The 13,755-nt window shown below is 47.4% G+C and overlaps 1 protein-coding gene across 1 annotated transcript; it reads left to right on the plus strand.

The window, feature by feature from the left end:
• Positions 1-1,154: 1,154 nt before the first annotated feature.
• LOC133349428 (RNA-binding protein 15-like) lies at positions 1,155-10,318 on the plus strand. The gene is made up of 3 exons (XM_061562848.1): positions 1,155-1,261; positions 2,858-6,897; positions 8,320-10,318. The coding sequence occupies exons 1-2, from the start codon at positions 1,234-1,236 to the stop codon at positions 5,581-5,583; spliced, it is 2,754 nt and encodes a 917-aa protein (XP_061418832.1). The 5' UTR covers positions 1,155-1,233; the 3' UTR covers positions 5,584-6,897; positions 8,320-10,318.
• Positions 10,319-13,755: the final 3,437 nt, after the last annotated feature.

A 13,755-nucleotide genomic window follows, 5' to 3' on the forward strand; every position in this document is an offset into this window, starting at 1 on the left:
TGTATCCGTCTGCGCGGGATAGATTGGCGTTGTCTCCCTGGCACCGCCTGGGTTTTCTCTCCTCCGAGTGCTCAAACATCTCCTCTCACGTGCACAAACACGCATTCATTGGCCGGTGAACAACTTTATGCTTGTAGGACCGCAGAGCTAGCAGTCTCCTCCTCCTCTCTCAATCTCTGTTCGAGAGAAAGAATAGTGGGGAGGCGGCTGCTTTACAAGTGGACATCATTTGTTAGCATCGTTGTCGTCTGTCAGAATTTGTGTTGTAGTACGGAGTTAGACTCATGGCTTTAATCTAAGTTGTCTTGTGGTTGTTGTTGTTGTTTGACTTGCATCCCACTGGGATTTTTGCACAGCGTTGGTGTACGGTGTTTTTTTCTGTAAGATTTTGCAGTTTTTTCCTGGATTTTTCTGTTTGCACAGGGTCACTTTAAGATGTTTTCTTGTTCATGTTTTTGTTTTTTGTTCGTTGCGGTTGCACCCGATTCAAGAGCCGAATGGCTCACAGGGCTATACCTAATAAATGCAACTAAAAAAACTGTGTCCATCTTAAATACATATCAATGTAAACGTGACAACCGTATCGGGTGATTGGAGGTTACAGCATAGCAACGATACCGCTTTTTTTTCATCCCCGGAATAAAAACCAACAACATAACCAACCCCGAAATAATAAAAAATAAAACCACCCTCACCCACCACCATGTTAGTATCAACCCAAACACAACGTTTTTTTTTATATCTTAATTTTGGAGCTTTCGTGACTGCACAGAAACGACCCCTCTCTTTGTGCCGATATGTGTCCTCTCTCTGTGTGTCCTTGTGATGTCTGTCTGCTTGTATGTCTGTCTATAGTTTTCTAGTTAGATTTTTGTTGCTATTTCTTTCATGCCTGATGATGATTGCTTGTGTTGCAATCGAAACGTCGTAATATGCTATTATTTTAATTTATTATTTCATCTTTAGACGTGACTCAACCGAAAGAACCAAAGAATACGTTTTTTCAAATATTTATACAGCTGCCGCCACTCCACGCAGGCACCTTGGGCTTGTGCTGGCAGCGCCACGGCCACCTAAGAGGAGGCGAAGTCGTGGGGGGCGGGGTGAAGGGGGGTGAAGGGGGGCGGGGTGAATGGGGGGGGGGGAGGGGGTTGGGGTCCTGAGCCTCCCGCCCACAGGCAGCAGCAGCAGCAGCGAGCGCCGCTCTCCGCCGTCGTCACCGACACCGTTCACATGTCGACCGCGGCGAGGAAGCGCTCCCGTGAGTAGCCCACCCACCACCACGGGCAGCTAGCGTCTCCCAACACCACCCACTCACCCCCTTAACACACCCAGCCAACACCACCGCTCTGCCCGAGTTTTGACGGTGTGTGGTGGTGGGGGGGGGACGCGGCCTGGTCGCGAAGGCTTCGACCTCGTTTCCTTGATGCTCTAACATGGCGGACCCGTGTGTGTGTTTGTGTCTTTTTTTTTCTCCCTCCACACCGTCTCGGCTCCGGGCCTCTCAAGCCGCCGTGTAGTCGGGCACGGCTCGTTCGCGCCGGGATTTTTGTGTTGCCGACGAATGCTCTCGATGTTGTTTGCGCGGGTTGTGTGACACCTATCACGGTTGTACCCCCCCCCCCATCACCACCCACACCATCACCACCACTGCCGACTACTACACATCCACCGGCGGTCATTCGCTCCCGTTCCTTTCCATCACAATAGACCGCCTGATTGCTCCCCACCCGTTTCGTGCTCTCGCCGCGAGTTTAAGGTAGTTCGTGGTTGGTGGTGGTGGTGGGGTGCGGGGCAGCAGGCAAGGGAGAAAAGGAGGCGTTTTGAGTGGCGATGTTATCGGTAACGTGGGTGAGTTTGTCTGAATGCGTCGTTTAGGTGGTGTGTGCATGTCCGGGAGGGCCTCGGTTGAGTCTGCTGCGAGGAAGTCGGTCCTGCGTTGCTATGTTTGGTCAATCCGTGTTTCATTATTGGACATCTTAGTATCCGTAGAAAGCCCGCCGACACACAGGACCCCGGGGGTGGCACTCAAATGTCCGTACAGACGGGTGCATTAACCCATTTGCCGTATTGCAATGCCCTGACCAGCTTGCAACTCTGGGGAGTTTTTAATATTGCGTGATCCATAAACTATTGCCGCCAAAAGGCTGGAGTTTACTCGTGTTTGCTGTTGTGTACGAGTGTAGGTCATATAATTCGTTGTGATAAAAGCATAAAACTTGTTTTATTCAAGTAGCAATTTTCGTCTGCCGATGACTGCCTCTTTTACAATTGAATGTCTTCAGTCTCGCTTTTACCACTGTCATTGAATTTCGCCCTATTGTCTTGTAATTATTTTCCTATCCGCTTTGAAATGAATGTCACTGAAAAAGGCTACCCTATTTAAACAGCGCCTTCAAGAGAAGTTATGTAGTTGCTATATGAATCCAAGTTGTATTCAGATTAACATTGCACTGCTCGTTTTTTGTGGCTTTACAGGAAAGAGCGGGTATGTGGAAGGGACGTTTGTGTGAATGACCCTTTCAAGCAAAGAAAGGTCATCGCTTGAAGGATTAATCAACTGTGTATATATTTTTATAATATTAAACACTGCTAATGATTGTGATAGTATGGTTTGTATTTCTACAATACTCCAAATGTAGACAATTGTATTTTAAAGTCTAAAGTTCTTGCTTCATTAAACTTGTACTATAAGTATGCGGACGGAAATGTACATTTCTTTGAGACCAGGAAAGTGCCCTGGAAAGTAATTAGGCAATTGTTATGTTTATTGGCCAGTGTGTCATGTTCACTTGCGTGAGCCTCTTGTGTGTGTGCGTGTGTGTTCCCACTGTGCTATTTGTTTTTTTGCTCGCAGCTCGGAACCGACCTGGGAGCGACAGTGTCGCTGTCGTCGCCGCCGCTGCCATGAAGCGCGGAAACCCTGATCGGGGAGGGTCCCCGTTGAAGGGCAGCAAGAGGCCCCGAGGCTTCAGCGACGACCGTGAGGGCAGAGGAGGGGCAGGGACGGGTGGGGGCCCCGGCCACAGGGGGTCATCCGGCGGTGGTGGCGGGGGCCCTGGGTTGCTGGAACGCGGCCGCAGGTCGAGTGCCGAGCGTGGAGGAGACAAGGGCCCCCGCCGTGACGACAGAGATTATGCTTCCTCCGCCCTCGCCGGGGTTCGCACAAAAAGAGGTGATGGTGGCGGTGGCGGCGGTGGTGGTGGTGGTGGTAACGCAGGTGGTGGTGGTGGTGGTGGGGGTAGCAGTGGCCGGCCCTCGGCTCCCACTGCGGAGTACAAAACGCTGCTTATCAGCAACTTGGGTTCTCAGCTGTCAGACGAGGAGATCGAGGATGGCCTCTTCCGCGAGTTCAAGAAGTTTGGTGATGTGAGCGTCAAGATCACGTTAACACCGGCCGAGGGCAGGGTCGCCTATGTGAACTTCCGGCGTGCGGACGACGCCCGGGACGCCCGGCATGCCAAGGGCCGCCTGGTGCTCTACGATCGCCTGCTCAAGATTGAGGCCGTGTACCTCCACCACCAGCCACAGCAGCAGCCGCAGCAGCACCACCATCACCACCACCACCGGCGGCGCAGCCCGTCGCCTCCGCCCACTGACTACGGGCCCTATGGGGCCCCGGGTGCGTATCCTTACAGCATGCCGCCCCCGCCGCCGCCACCACCACCCCCGCCCAGGGGTCTGTCCCCCAGCCCGGGGGCACGTGGCATGCGTGAGCCGAGACCCCGGCGTGCCAGCCTTGGGAGGGAGGAGCCACTGGCACGTGACAGGGGAGGAGGTGATTGGGGAGGGGAGTACGGGACGTACGAGAGCAGGATGAGGGGGGGCAGTGGTGTGTACCCGCCAAATAGCGGACGTGGCGCGCTGCGGGACGATGACGACCTGCACATACTGCCTGAGGATGACCAGAGGGCGACTCGCACGCTGTTCATAGGCAACCTGGACACGGAGGTCACCGGCGCGGATTTGAAACGAATTTTTGAGCGCTTTGGCGTGGTGGAGGAGGTGGACATAAAGCGCAACATAAGGGGCCACTCGTACGGGTTCGTCAAGTTCCAAAACCTGGATATGGCGCACAGGGCCAAGGTGGCTATGTCGCACAAAGTGATTGGCAGGAGTCAGGTAAAAATCGGTTATGGTAAGGCTACGTGCACCACTCGCTTGTGGGTGGGTGGATTGGGCCCTTGGATCCACGTGGGGGCCCTGGCCAGGGAGTTTGACCGTTTTGGCACCATTCGTTCGATAGACTACAGGAAGGGCGACAACTTTGCTTACATTCAGTACGAAAGTCTCGACGCTGCCATGGCCGCCTGGGCACAGATGCGTGGGTTTCACATGCCGGGCTCTGATCGCCGGCTGCGCCTAGATTTCGCCGACATGGAAGGGCAGATTCGCTACCCCGACCCGCAGATACACCCTTACCAGCCGCCCATTGACGCCATGCCGGACGGCTACACGAGCCACTTTGATAACAGGGGCCGAGACCGAACTAGTCCTTTGATGGCAGGCCCACACTACAGAGGAGGAGACCGTGGCTGGAACCACCAGGATGGAAATTGGGGGAGCCCCAACAAGGCCGGAGGGGGCAGAGGAGGAGGAGGAGGAGCAACCTTCGATGTGTATCCTCAAGCCGATCGCGGCCGACACAGAGATAGCTGGCCGCCGAATGAACGGATGCGCGAGTTCGGTGGCGTTCCTGGCTGGGAGGACAGGCGCCGCCGCAGGACACCACCACCCATACCGCCCGATGGCTACGGCCATCGTGACCGCTCTCCATTTGAAGAAAGGAACCGCGGCAGGCGCCGTTACGGCTCGTTGGATCGCGGCAGGGATGGCGGTGGGCCCAGTAGTGATTCTGAACGTCTGGCAGGTCCTGATGGTGTCCGCGGGCCTGTTGAAGACAAGCAGCGAGAACCAAACGGATGTGAAAGCGGCAGAAATGCTTCCCAAAATGTTGAGCGCTCCCGCAGAACTAGTGATAGTGAGCACGAGGGCAGGAATAGAGTGGATAATTCCTTAAGAACAGAGAGTGGGAAGACCCCTCAGGTGCTGTCTGAATATGCTCAGATTCTGAACCTTGCTTGGCAGGGTGTACTCGTCCTTAAAAACAGCTCGTTCCCAACGAGCATGTACCTTGTCGATGGCGACTTGATCCTTGCGCGAGGCCTGCTGCAAGACAGCTCGTCTGGAGCACCAGCGACGCAGTTAAAGATCACGCAACGCTTGCGTCTGGATCAGCCGAAACTTGATGAGGTGACTCGACGTGTTAAACAGGCGGGGCCTGACGGCCACTGCGTCCTCCTCGCTTTGCCCTCCCGTCCAAACTCGAACGAGGAGGCGAACAAATCGGGCGACCCGAGGCCGCTGCGCAACCTGGTGTCGTACTTGAAGCATAAGCAGGCGGCGGGAGTCATCAGCTTACCCATTGGTGGAGGCGGAAGCAAGGAGAAGGAGTCTGTTGGCGTGCTACATACTTTCCCGCCGTGCGAATTCTCCCAGCAGTACCTTCAAGAGCCCGCCAGGACGTTGGCCAAAACGGACGAGGACCATCTCATAGTCGTCATCGTTCGGGGAACCGCTTAAAGCAACAGAAATAGAAAAACAGCAGAAAAAGGCCAACGTCGAAATCTTATTTTTCCACATCATGACAATTTGTTATGCATTCAAATCCAGTTGTCTAAAGAAAATACTCCCACAAAAAATATTAAACAGAAAAAATGCCTGTCTGCATATCAGTGGAAATTGATTATTGTTTCTGAATGTCTAAATTTTGGCTACAAGGCTTTTTTTTTAACTCTGCAAACATTCAGTTCCGATAAAACAAAAGTTGTTAAAGCTTGTATGTTGTAAGTGTCAAAAGGTGTGCTTCTATTTAGTCGTATTTGTTTATTCGCTGATATACAGAATTCTGAAAATATGACGGGCAACTTTGAAGCATTCTTGGTTGCATGTATTCTGTTAAATATTGTCCACAATTGTAAAATGGTAGTTAAAAAAGTATGGTGTACAAACATTGTGCAGTTGTTAATGTTATCCATTTTGGGCACTGAATAACTTTAAAGAGGAAATTGTGTTAATGTAATATTGGCACACCTATGCTATATTAATCCAGATAGGGTCATGAAATTCCTTAACATTTTGCTAATTATTTCTAAATGATAACTCATTTAGTTTTATGTATACAAATAATATTGTGGGTAGATACTGTTCTATAGTGCCTCCGTGAAAGCTCAACAGTGGATTTGCTTACCTTTAAGAATTTGAAGCCAAGTTCGATACCATTTGCAAGAATTTTGTTTACTGAAATTTTGAATCTTCACAAGCAACCAATCGACGCCACAAAGTTCTGCTCTGTCCCATCAACATGCTTCAGTTTGTTTCTGCAACACTCTACGCCAGTGAAAGTAATGCCTGTTTGTAGTCCTGCCCTCCTGCTCTTCTGCTTGCCCACAACACCAAAAAGCATAGAAACCTATGGCTCAAAGAAGTGAAACTTGCCTTCATGAAGAAAGAAAAGTGCACGTGAAATTCAAGTGAAATAAAGTTATATTTCATTCCTTCCCCAAGTGTTCCAACATGCCACCTGTAGTTCTTCAAAAGTGAAATGCGTTCTCCCAGAAAGCCTGCGCCACTCCGTATTGCTGTGATTATTGATGAACTGTTCTACTGCCAACAACCTGTGCTTGCCACAAGGAGCAAAGCTGCATCTTGATGCAACGAGGATGACCCCACCCAAACCCAATCAGCGGTGCCCCAGAGAGCAAGGTGGTGCATCCATGCGACTCGCACCCAGCAGCAGACCGTGCCAGCGTCGCCTTGAGATGCCGCCGTTGGATGCCGGGAGTGTCGGAGACGTCCGGAGTGGGTGACCGGCAGTCAACACATCCAGCCACACAGGTGGGATTTGTCGGTATTTATTGTGCTTGCAGCTGTTGTACTTGCGCAGAGTGTACAGTAAAACCGGGCCACTGCTACATTGCACCCACACTTTTAAATTTTACTTAAAAGGGTTTTTTCTCATTTTTAAGTTGGCACTTAGTGCATTTGTGACTGCTAAATGTCAGGTCGCTACCAATGCAATTACCATCGCAAACCTTGCATACTTTTCACCGAAACGATTTAACCTAACACCCACCACATTGGCTTGATTGACTCTCTCTGGGCTAATTTAAATTTAATGCATGACTTTTCAGAATCTTTCATTGCAGAGAAATCTAGATGCTGGAAACTTGGAAGTGTGGGCCAGCTTAACTTGGGGGCTGCAATGCCACACAGCCTGGTAGTTGATTTGGCATCAATGCCAGAATGAGCAAAGATCCAGTGCCCCTCTTTTTCTGAGAGCTGTTGTGGTAGTTGCCTGCAATTTGAAACGAGGTGCCCCGGTGAGTTGCCAGATGGATGCTGCTCGCATAAGAGTTGTCGCGGAGGATTACAATGCGTTGAATAATGGGTGCATAAACGTTTGTTTTTTGTTGACAGGCCCGCACATGTTCCAGTAATAGTGCTTAAAAGCATCAGGTTACATTAAAAGTGTTGTATGAGTTAAAGAGTTATGTCGGTTACTGTGATAAACACTTACACTGGTCAACACACTTTTTCTGGCATAAGGTATTCCAACGGTTTTAAGGTAATTTTGGGATGCTGATTCCAAATCTGGCATCAGTTTTTGTCTTATCACATCAGGTTTTTGAGATATCAAATATTGCATTTTCAATAAAAACTGCAGAAGAAAAATATTAAATAAATGTGGATATCTACATAAAATTCTATTATAAACACACTATCCTAAAAATACAGCACCATATTTTAACACTAAAGCAGTCACTGACTCGCAACTACTTGCAATTAAGTGACAGAGTTAATTTTGGGTAAAATCAATGAAAATGGAGTATGCCGATAGCATATAAATGAGATGTGATAGAGCAAATCTGAGATCAGATTTGGAATCAGCACCCTGAAATTGGTCTAGAACAGCTGCAAAAGTCCAGGCCAGAAAAAAAAAATTTTGTTGACCAGTGTGATAACTTTCGATTTAAAGCTTTCGTGACTGCAGGGATTAATCTTCTTGGTTCTTTCGGTAAAGTCACGTAGAAGGGAAATAATAAAATAATAAAAATTAAACATAAAATAATTCTCACGACGTTTTGGCCACAACGCAAGCAGCCGTCCTCAGGTGAAGAACAGGTCTGTCGGAAAGACAGTGTCTGTTGCCAGTGTTATAACATCAAGAACATTGCAAATGAAAGTTTACTGAAATTAAATCTTGAGGGTGCACCCTGTCTGATTCGATATTTCCTCACGTGTTGCCTTTCATTGCAGGGCTGTCGCCGACGCTCACCCCGAGGCATCTCCCCGCAAGCGGCAAAGTGTGTCTGCGTCCACCGCAGCTTGCCAGCACCAACAGTTCCGCCGGCGAGCATCGAGTCGACGGGCGAACAGCTGATCCCAACGCACGGCTTCTCCGAGGCCCCCTCCTGCTGCTTTGCGCAAGAATTTCCTGCACCTCCGCTGCATGTGATACCACTTTGTTAGTCCAGTGTGAAGAGACCAAGCACGCGTGCAGCGACAGATTTCGAGTTTTGCTTGTTCCGCGTTGGAGTGATCTGCAGCGATTTTTGAATACAGCCTTCTACCAGGCTCTCTCCGCTCTAGATGGCTGTGCGGAAAAGTTTGTAAGCCTTGTCCAGTCAGCTGTGCACAGAAGTTGGTAGTAGAATCAAGTTCATCAAGAGGTACATCTTATTTGTTCTTACGCTTAAGGCGTCTAATTCATAATAATTTGCATGCGCAATATAAATATTGGTCACTACAGCTTAAATTCTGCTTCATTCAGTTGCATTATTTTTTTTTTATTCCTTTTTCAATCAGTTTATTGCACCTGCTGGGAAATACTAGCTCAAGGTGGAATGAAACATACACATTTAAAATTTTTTATTTTGTTAACAATTTAAAAAACACTGCAGTTGTGTTAGCCTGTTGAAAACCGCATTCACCATAAACTGCACGGAGGGACGAAGGGAAATTTTGCGAAATTTGCATTCTGTTTGCTCAACTCCAAAGACTTCACGTTGATGTAAATCGAAACAACTGCTCGACCATTGATGGCACTTGTGTGGTGGGGGTTCTGTTGGCCAGCAACAAGGTTTGTGTGTGTGGGTGGAGGGGGGGGCAAAAAAACCCATCCTTTTGTTCCAGCTTCCATCTCAGGTGAAACATTCCTGGAGCCAAGGTTCACGTGTGGCAAAAAAAAAAAGTGAAAAATCCAGCACGTGGATGTAGAGAGAAGTGTTTCATCGTTGATGGAGAGGAGATTTAAAGAGGGGCACGGCCGCTTTGCAGGTCTCATGTTTGGCCAGTTTGCCCTCCCCGTGTCCTTTTGCCCCAAACAACAAAAAGCTGATGTGCGGTCACACTCCTCGCCTGGGATGTCGCGAGCGCTGGCCGCTGTTGAAAACAATAACAAAAAAAACTTAACGATGCGAAATTGGGCCCGCTGGGGCCTACTTTTAGACTGAGAACAACCAGGAAATACTGCCGTGCCCACCCAAGATTTTCAACGCGTTCATTGAACTAATTCTCGTGAAGCCAAGGGTCAGGTTTTGACAAAGGATGATTTTATTCACAAATTTGCTGTGATGTCAACAGCAAAGCAGAAGGGCAGGTGTCTTGATAAAAAAAGTAGTTTTTTGATTTGTAGTGATGTTTTTTGGTACCTATGTCTTCATATTTACATACTTTTTTTTAATTGTACTTGATATAGATTAAAGACTTATAAACATTTTAGTGATCACGTCTAAGAACATGAACGGTTGTGGGTTTTCTTTAGCCCATTTTTGGCAAGTTTTCCACTTGTACAAAGTAAGCGACACCTTAATCTTTTCTCAAGTTCGAAGAACGAAACTCAAAGGTTCTATGGAATGACCTCGCGCCCCATCTACAAAAACCGATGGAATTTGTGCAACATTTCGAAGACATTGATTTTGCAGCCATAAACTGAGCGTTTATGATTTTTCAAACTATTTCCTCTTCAAAGTTGCAAAGTGTTGATGCTTCTGACGATAGTTGATACCGGACGTTGAAACAGATATGGAACCGTTTATGGCTTGAGGCTGTAGTTATTAAAGCCTGATGTTGTCTAGTGGTTTTGATGCATTTGTACTGCTTGATTTTAGCCCCAGTGTTTAGAATCCTCTGTAATAATGTGTGGTTTTCTTTGTTGCTGTACAGTTAAATGCAACTATCAGATGAATATTAACTCACAGATTGAAAAGATTTCATCTTAGTATACAAACCGAAATAAAGATCATGCAGGCAGGAATTCTGGAGTGATGAATGGTTGAATTATTGTACACATGTAAAATGCACCTTATGGCTTCAGTGTCACAAATCACTTAGCGCTCACATTGTCACTTCTCCTTTTGTGTGGCATTTGAGAAAAGTCTGCAATTGTATTTTAATGTAAGCCATTCTGCAACATCCATGATAGCTGAGTCGAGTACGCTTGTTCCACTAAAATTTCCGCGTCGTTTTGGGCAGTCATCAATGATGTACGCCTGATGAGTTGCACCTTAATGCATTCGCAAAATTGGCAAAGCCCTGATCTTCCATTTATGGAGGAAATATCCACCTTCCATGTGTGGGTCACTGACTTGTTCCTGTCAACTTTTGGACAGTTAAATTTCAAACTGGGGATGGAACAATACATTGATGGAATTGATTAATATTGATTATGCTTACGATACATGCATTCATTGTGTAAAAATCGGTGTGGTTTTATGTTTTAAATACTAGGTTCATGTCACCCATGCAGCCATTAGAGGCGCGAGCACTGCAGTGAATGCAAATATTGCATGGAATCGCCACCCACAGTTTTGACTTGTATCAATTTCCCGCGTGGTTAATTTCTGCACCACTAACATTGAATAAATAAACAAATCTTAAGTTGTACATTGTCCGTACACCTTTTCACATGCGGGCAAGGCAACATTTAAATATTGGGCTTTCTAAAAAAATAAGATTCCACTGACAATACAGGATATAAACCTTGCACTGCCCATGACGACCTGGTAGACTTCCCTCAACTGAACCCCAGTGACATTTGTCACATTTTCGTGTATTTCGCCTGAAGCTAAATTGACTGGTAAATTAAATTTTAGATTCATTAATGGAGCTGCCCTTTCACACCCTGGTCATGTGGTAATTTCGAATGAACAAAGTTCAGGCTCGCCGAAATCCTACAGCCGAAACAGCATCGTTCGACATGATCCCCATCCACTGCTGGATGAAATCCCCAAACCGTCGCAAGAAGCTACCAAACAAGATTGAATAATATAACGACGACATCACACGACAAATGTAGACTTAGTACCATGATGTATTTTTTAAAGTGAAATTCGCAAAGCGATTGTTAATGTAGGTATCCTTCCAAGCTACACTTTAATACCATGAACCCTGAATAAATTATTGTATTTACACAAGCCATTAAGTCGAACGCTCAAGTGTTATATCGTCAATGGTTAACTTTGTTTTTCATATTCACGTGCGTTGCTGCGGGGTCACGGGTTGCACTTGTGGACGCCCGTGGGAGTGGGGATGTTCCTTGCATGAAGTCCACTCGATGATGGGCGCCCAGTGGCCGTCACATCCCAGGTGAAGCCAGATTGTCAGCATTCGGTCCTCCCGGTTACCTGTTAAAGTATTCGTCGGAACACGTGGACGGACCAATTGCTGCCCCACTGAGTCTGCAGTGGTTGGCGGCGGTCAGCATCGTAGCGTTGGTGGGCCGACGGGAGGCAGTCTCCCCCTTCTGGTTGTTCAGCCGCCCCCTCCAAAAGAAAAAAACCCAATTATTATATCTTATATCCCAGTGCAAAGTATTGGTATAATATTTGTACGATGGTGGTATGTTTTTTTTTTGCATTTGGACGCCACCGCCGTTCCTCGTTATAATTAGCAGCAAGTGAGAGAGAGTGTAGAATGCACGATAAACCAAAGTGGATCGTATCGTTAAATCACTCCCGACTTAAACGACATTCACATTTGTTAAGCTTGTTTAACATTGACTGTGTTGTGCTGATTCCACCCCCCTCTCTTCCCCACCACCTCCAGTGTCTGTGTACCCCCCCCCCCCACCCCATTTACACAACAATGTATATCTCTACAAAGCTGGTTTCAACTTCCTTAAACTGACCTCCCCGCGTTTTGTTAATGTGTTTTTGTGAACAAAAAAAAAACAACGTTGCAGCTTTCGGGAACTCGAGCATTATTTCACAACCTCTTTCCAGGGACTTCCTCGTCGCCTTGAGAAAAACGAACGCCATGAAACCCGCGTGGCGAGCTTTTAACACGTTGCACACGTGCCGCGGACCTGAATGCTAATCCACTGCTGGATGACTTGGTAAAAGTGGGGGGGGGGGGGGGCATAGACGTTGTTGGAGTATCGTACAACAATGGATTGCGTTGAACTTTTTTTTGTTCTGCTAGTTTAACACGTAGGCTTTCGCGACCAATGTTAGACATAATAAAGGGTTTTTTGGGGCGAGGGTTACATCACGTACATGTGTCGTTAAACCCCGCCACCACCTGACAGCCAGTAAGCTTTGTCAGCTAAACAAAACGTAACAATCACTTCACCAGCACACACACGGTGTGTGTTGGAGCAGTAAAACCCACAACAATTTACAATTCGAGTACGTTTCGCTGGCGATTACAACAACAGCCACCACCACTAGCTTCGTCGGGCGACAGCCAGATTTGTGAAGGAAGTCTTCCTGTCACCCACCGTCTTTGTGCTCACGGCAGCCCCGCATCTGTTTCGTACGAGACCGTGGGCACAAATGCAAGAAGCTATCCAAAGGGCAAACCTGCTCAGCTTCTTGACGATCGGACGGATTGGGGCACTTTCAGGATGGATGATTTGGTCATCATTAAGCCGATGAGATAATAAAAACAGTCTTTACCTTTTTCTGCCAATAAAACAGGGGGCGTTCAGATGTTCACACGACTTTTGCAAAGGATCAAGTTTGCATTAACCACGCATGTGGCACAATAATCAAACAAACATGGATTGTCTTTGAAACCGATTGTCCTGCACCAGAGACAGCCTTCTTGAGAACGGGTTAAAGCCTATCTTGATTTGAAGCTTTCGTGACTGCAGGAAATCCATACCCTTTGGTTCTTTCGGTAAAGTCACGTAGGTATAAAATAAATCACGACGTTTCGGGCGCAACACAAGCGTCCGTCATCAGGTGGGAAAGCATGGTTTGCTGCCGAGGCAGACTGTTTTAAAAAGCCGACTTTTGTGCTAATTTTTAAATCCTTTATATTAAGTTCGCTTGCTTGCGTGCTTGCTTGCTTAGGACCGTGCAAATCTTTCGGTCGTTTTTTAACCCACTTCCCGTGATCCAATCGAGCTGACATTTTGCACACAGACTCGTTGTGCGTGACAATTAATTTTCGTGAAAAATTTTTTCCCAAATTTTACACTGTTTAGGGAAAAAAATATTTAATTACCAATTGCTTAATGCTGGCAGACAATCATCTGACCCATAGGTGGCAGCCATCTCAAGACAGAGGACGAGAGGACTCTAGCCGCCCCGATGCCACGCATATAAAGGATTTATAGTGAAAAACTTTGTTTTTACGGCTTAATTTTTTTCCCATTATTTTGATACCGGCAAAAAGAGGTCCCATAGACAGCAAATACGCCCTCTACTGTCCGCGCTGAGCCATGCATCTACACGGCGGCGTGGCTGC

This window comes from Lethenteron reissneri, chromosome 30 (genome assembly GCF_015708825.2).
Source record: "Lethenteron reissneri isolate LAM-NWPU_2019-01 chromosome 30, ASM1570882v1, whole genome shotgun sequence".
In the NCBI taxonomy this organism is placed as follows: Eukaryota; Metazoa; Chordata; class Hyperoartia; order Petromyzontiformes; family Petromyzontidae; genus Lethenteron; species Lethenteron reissneri.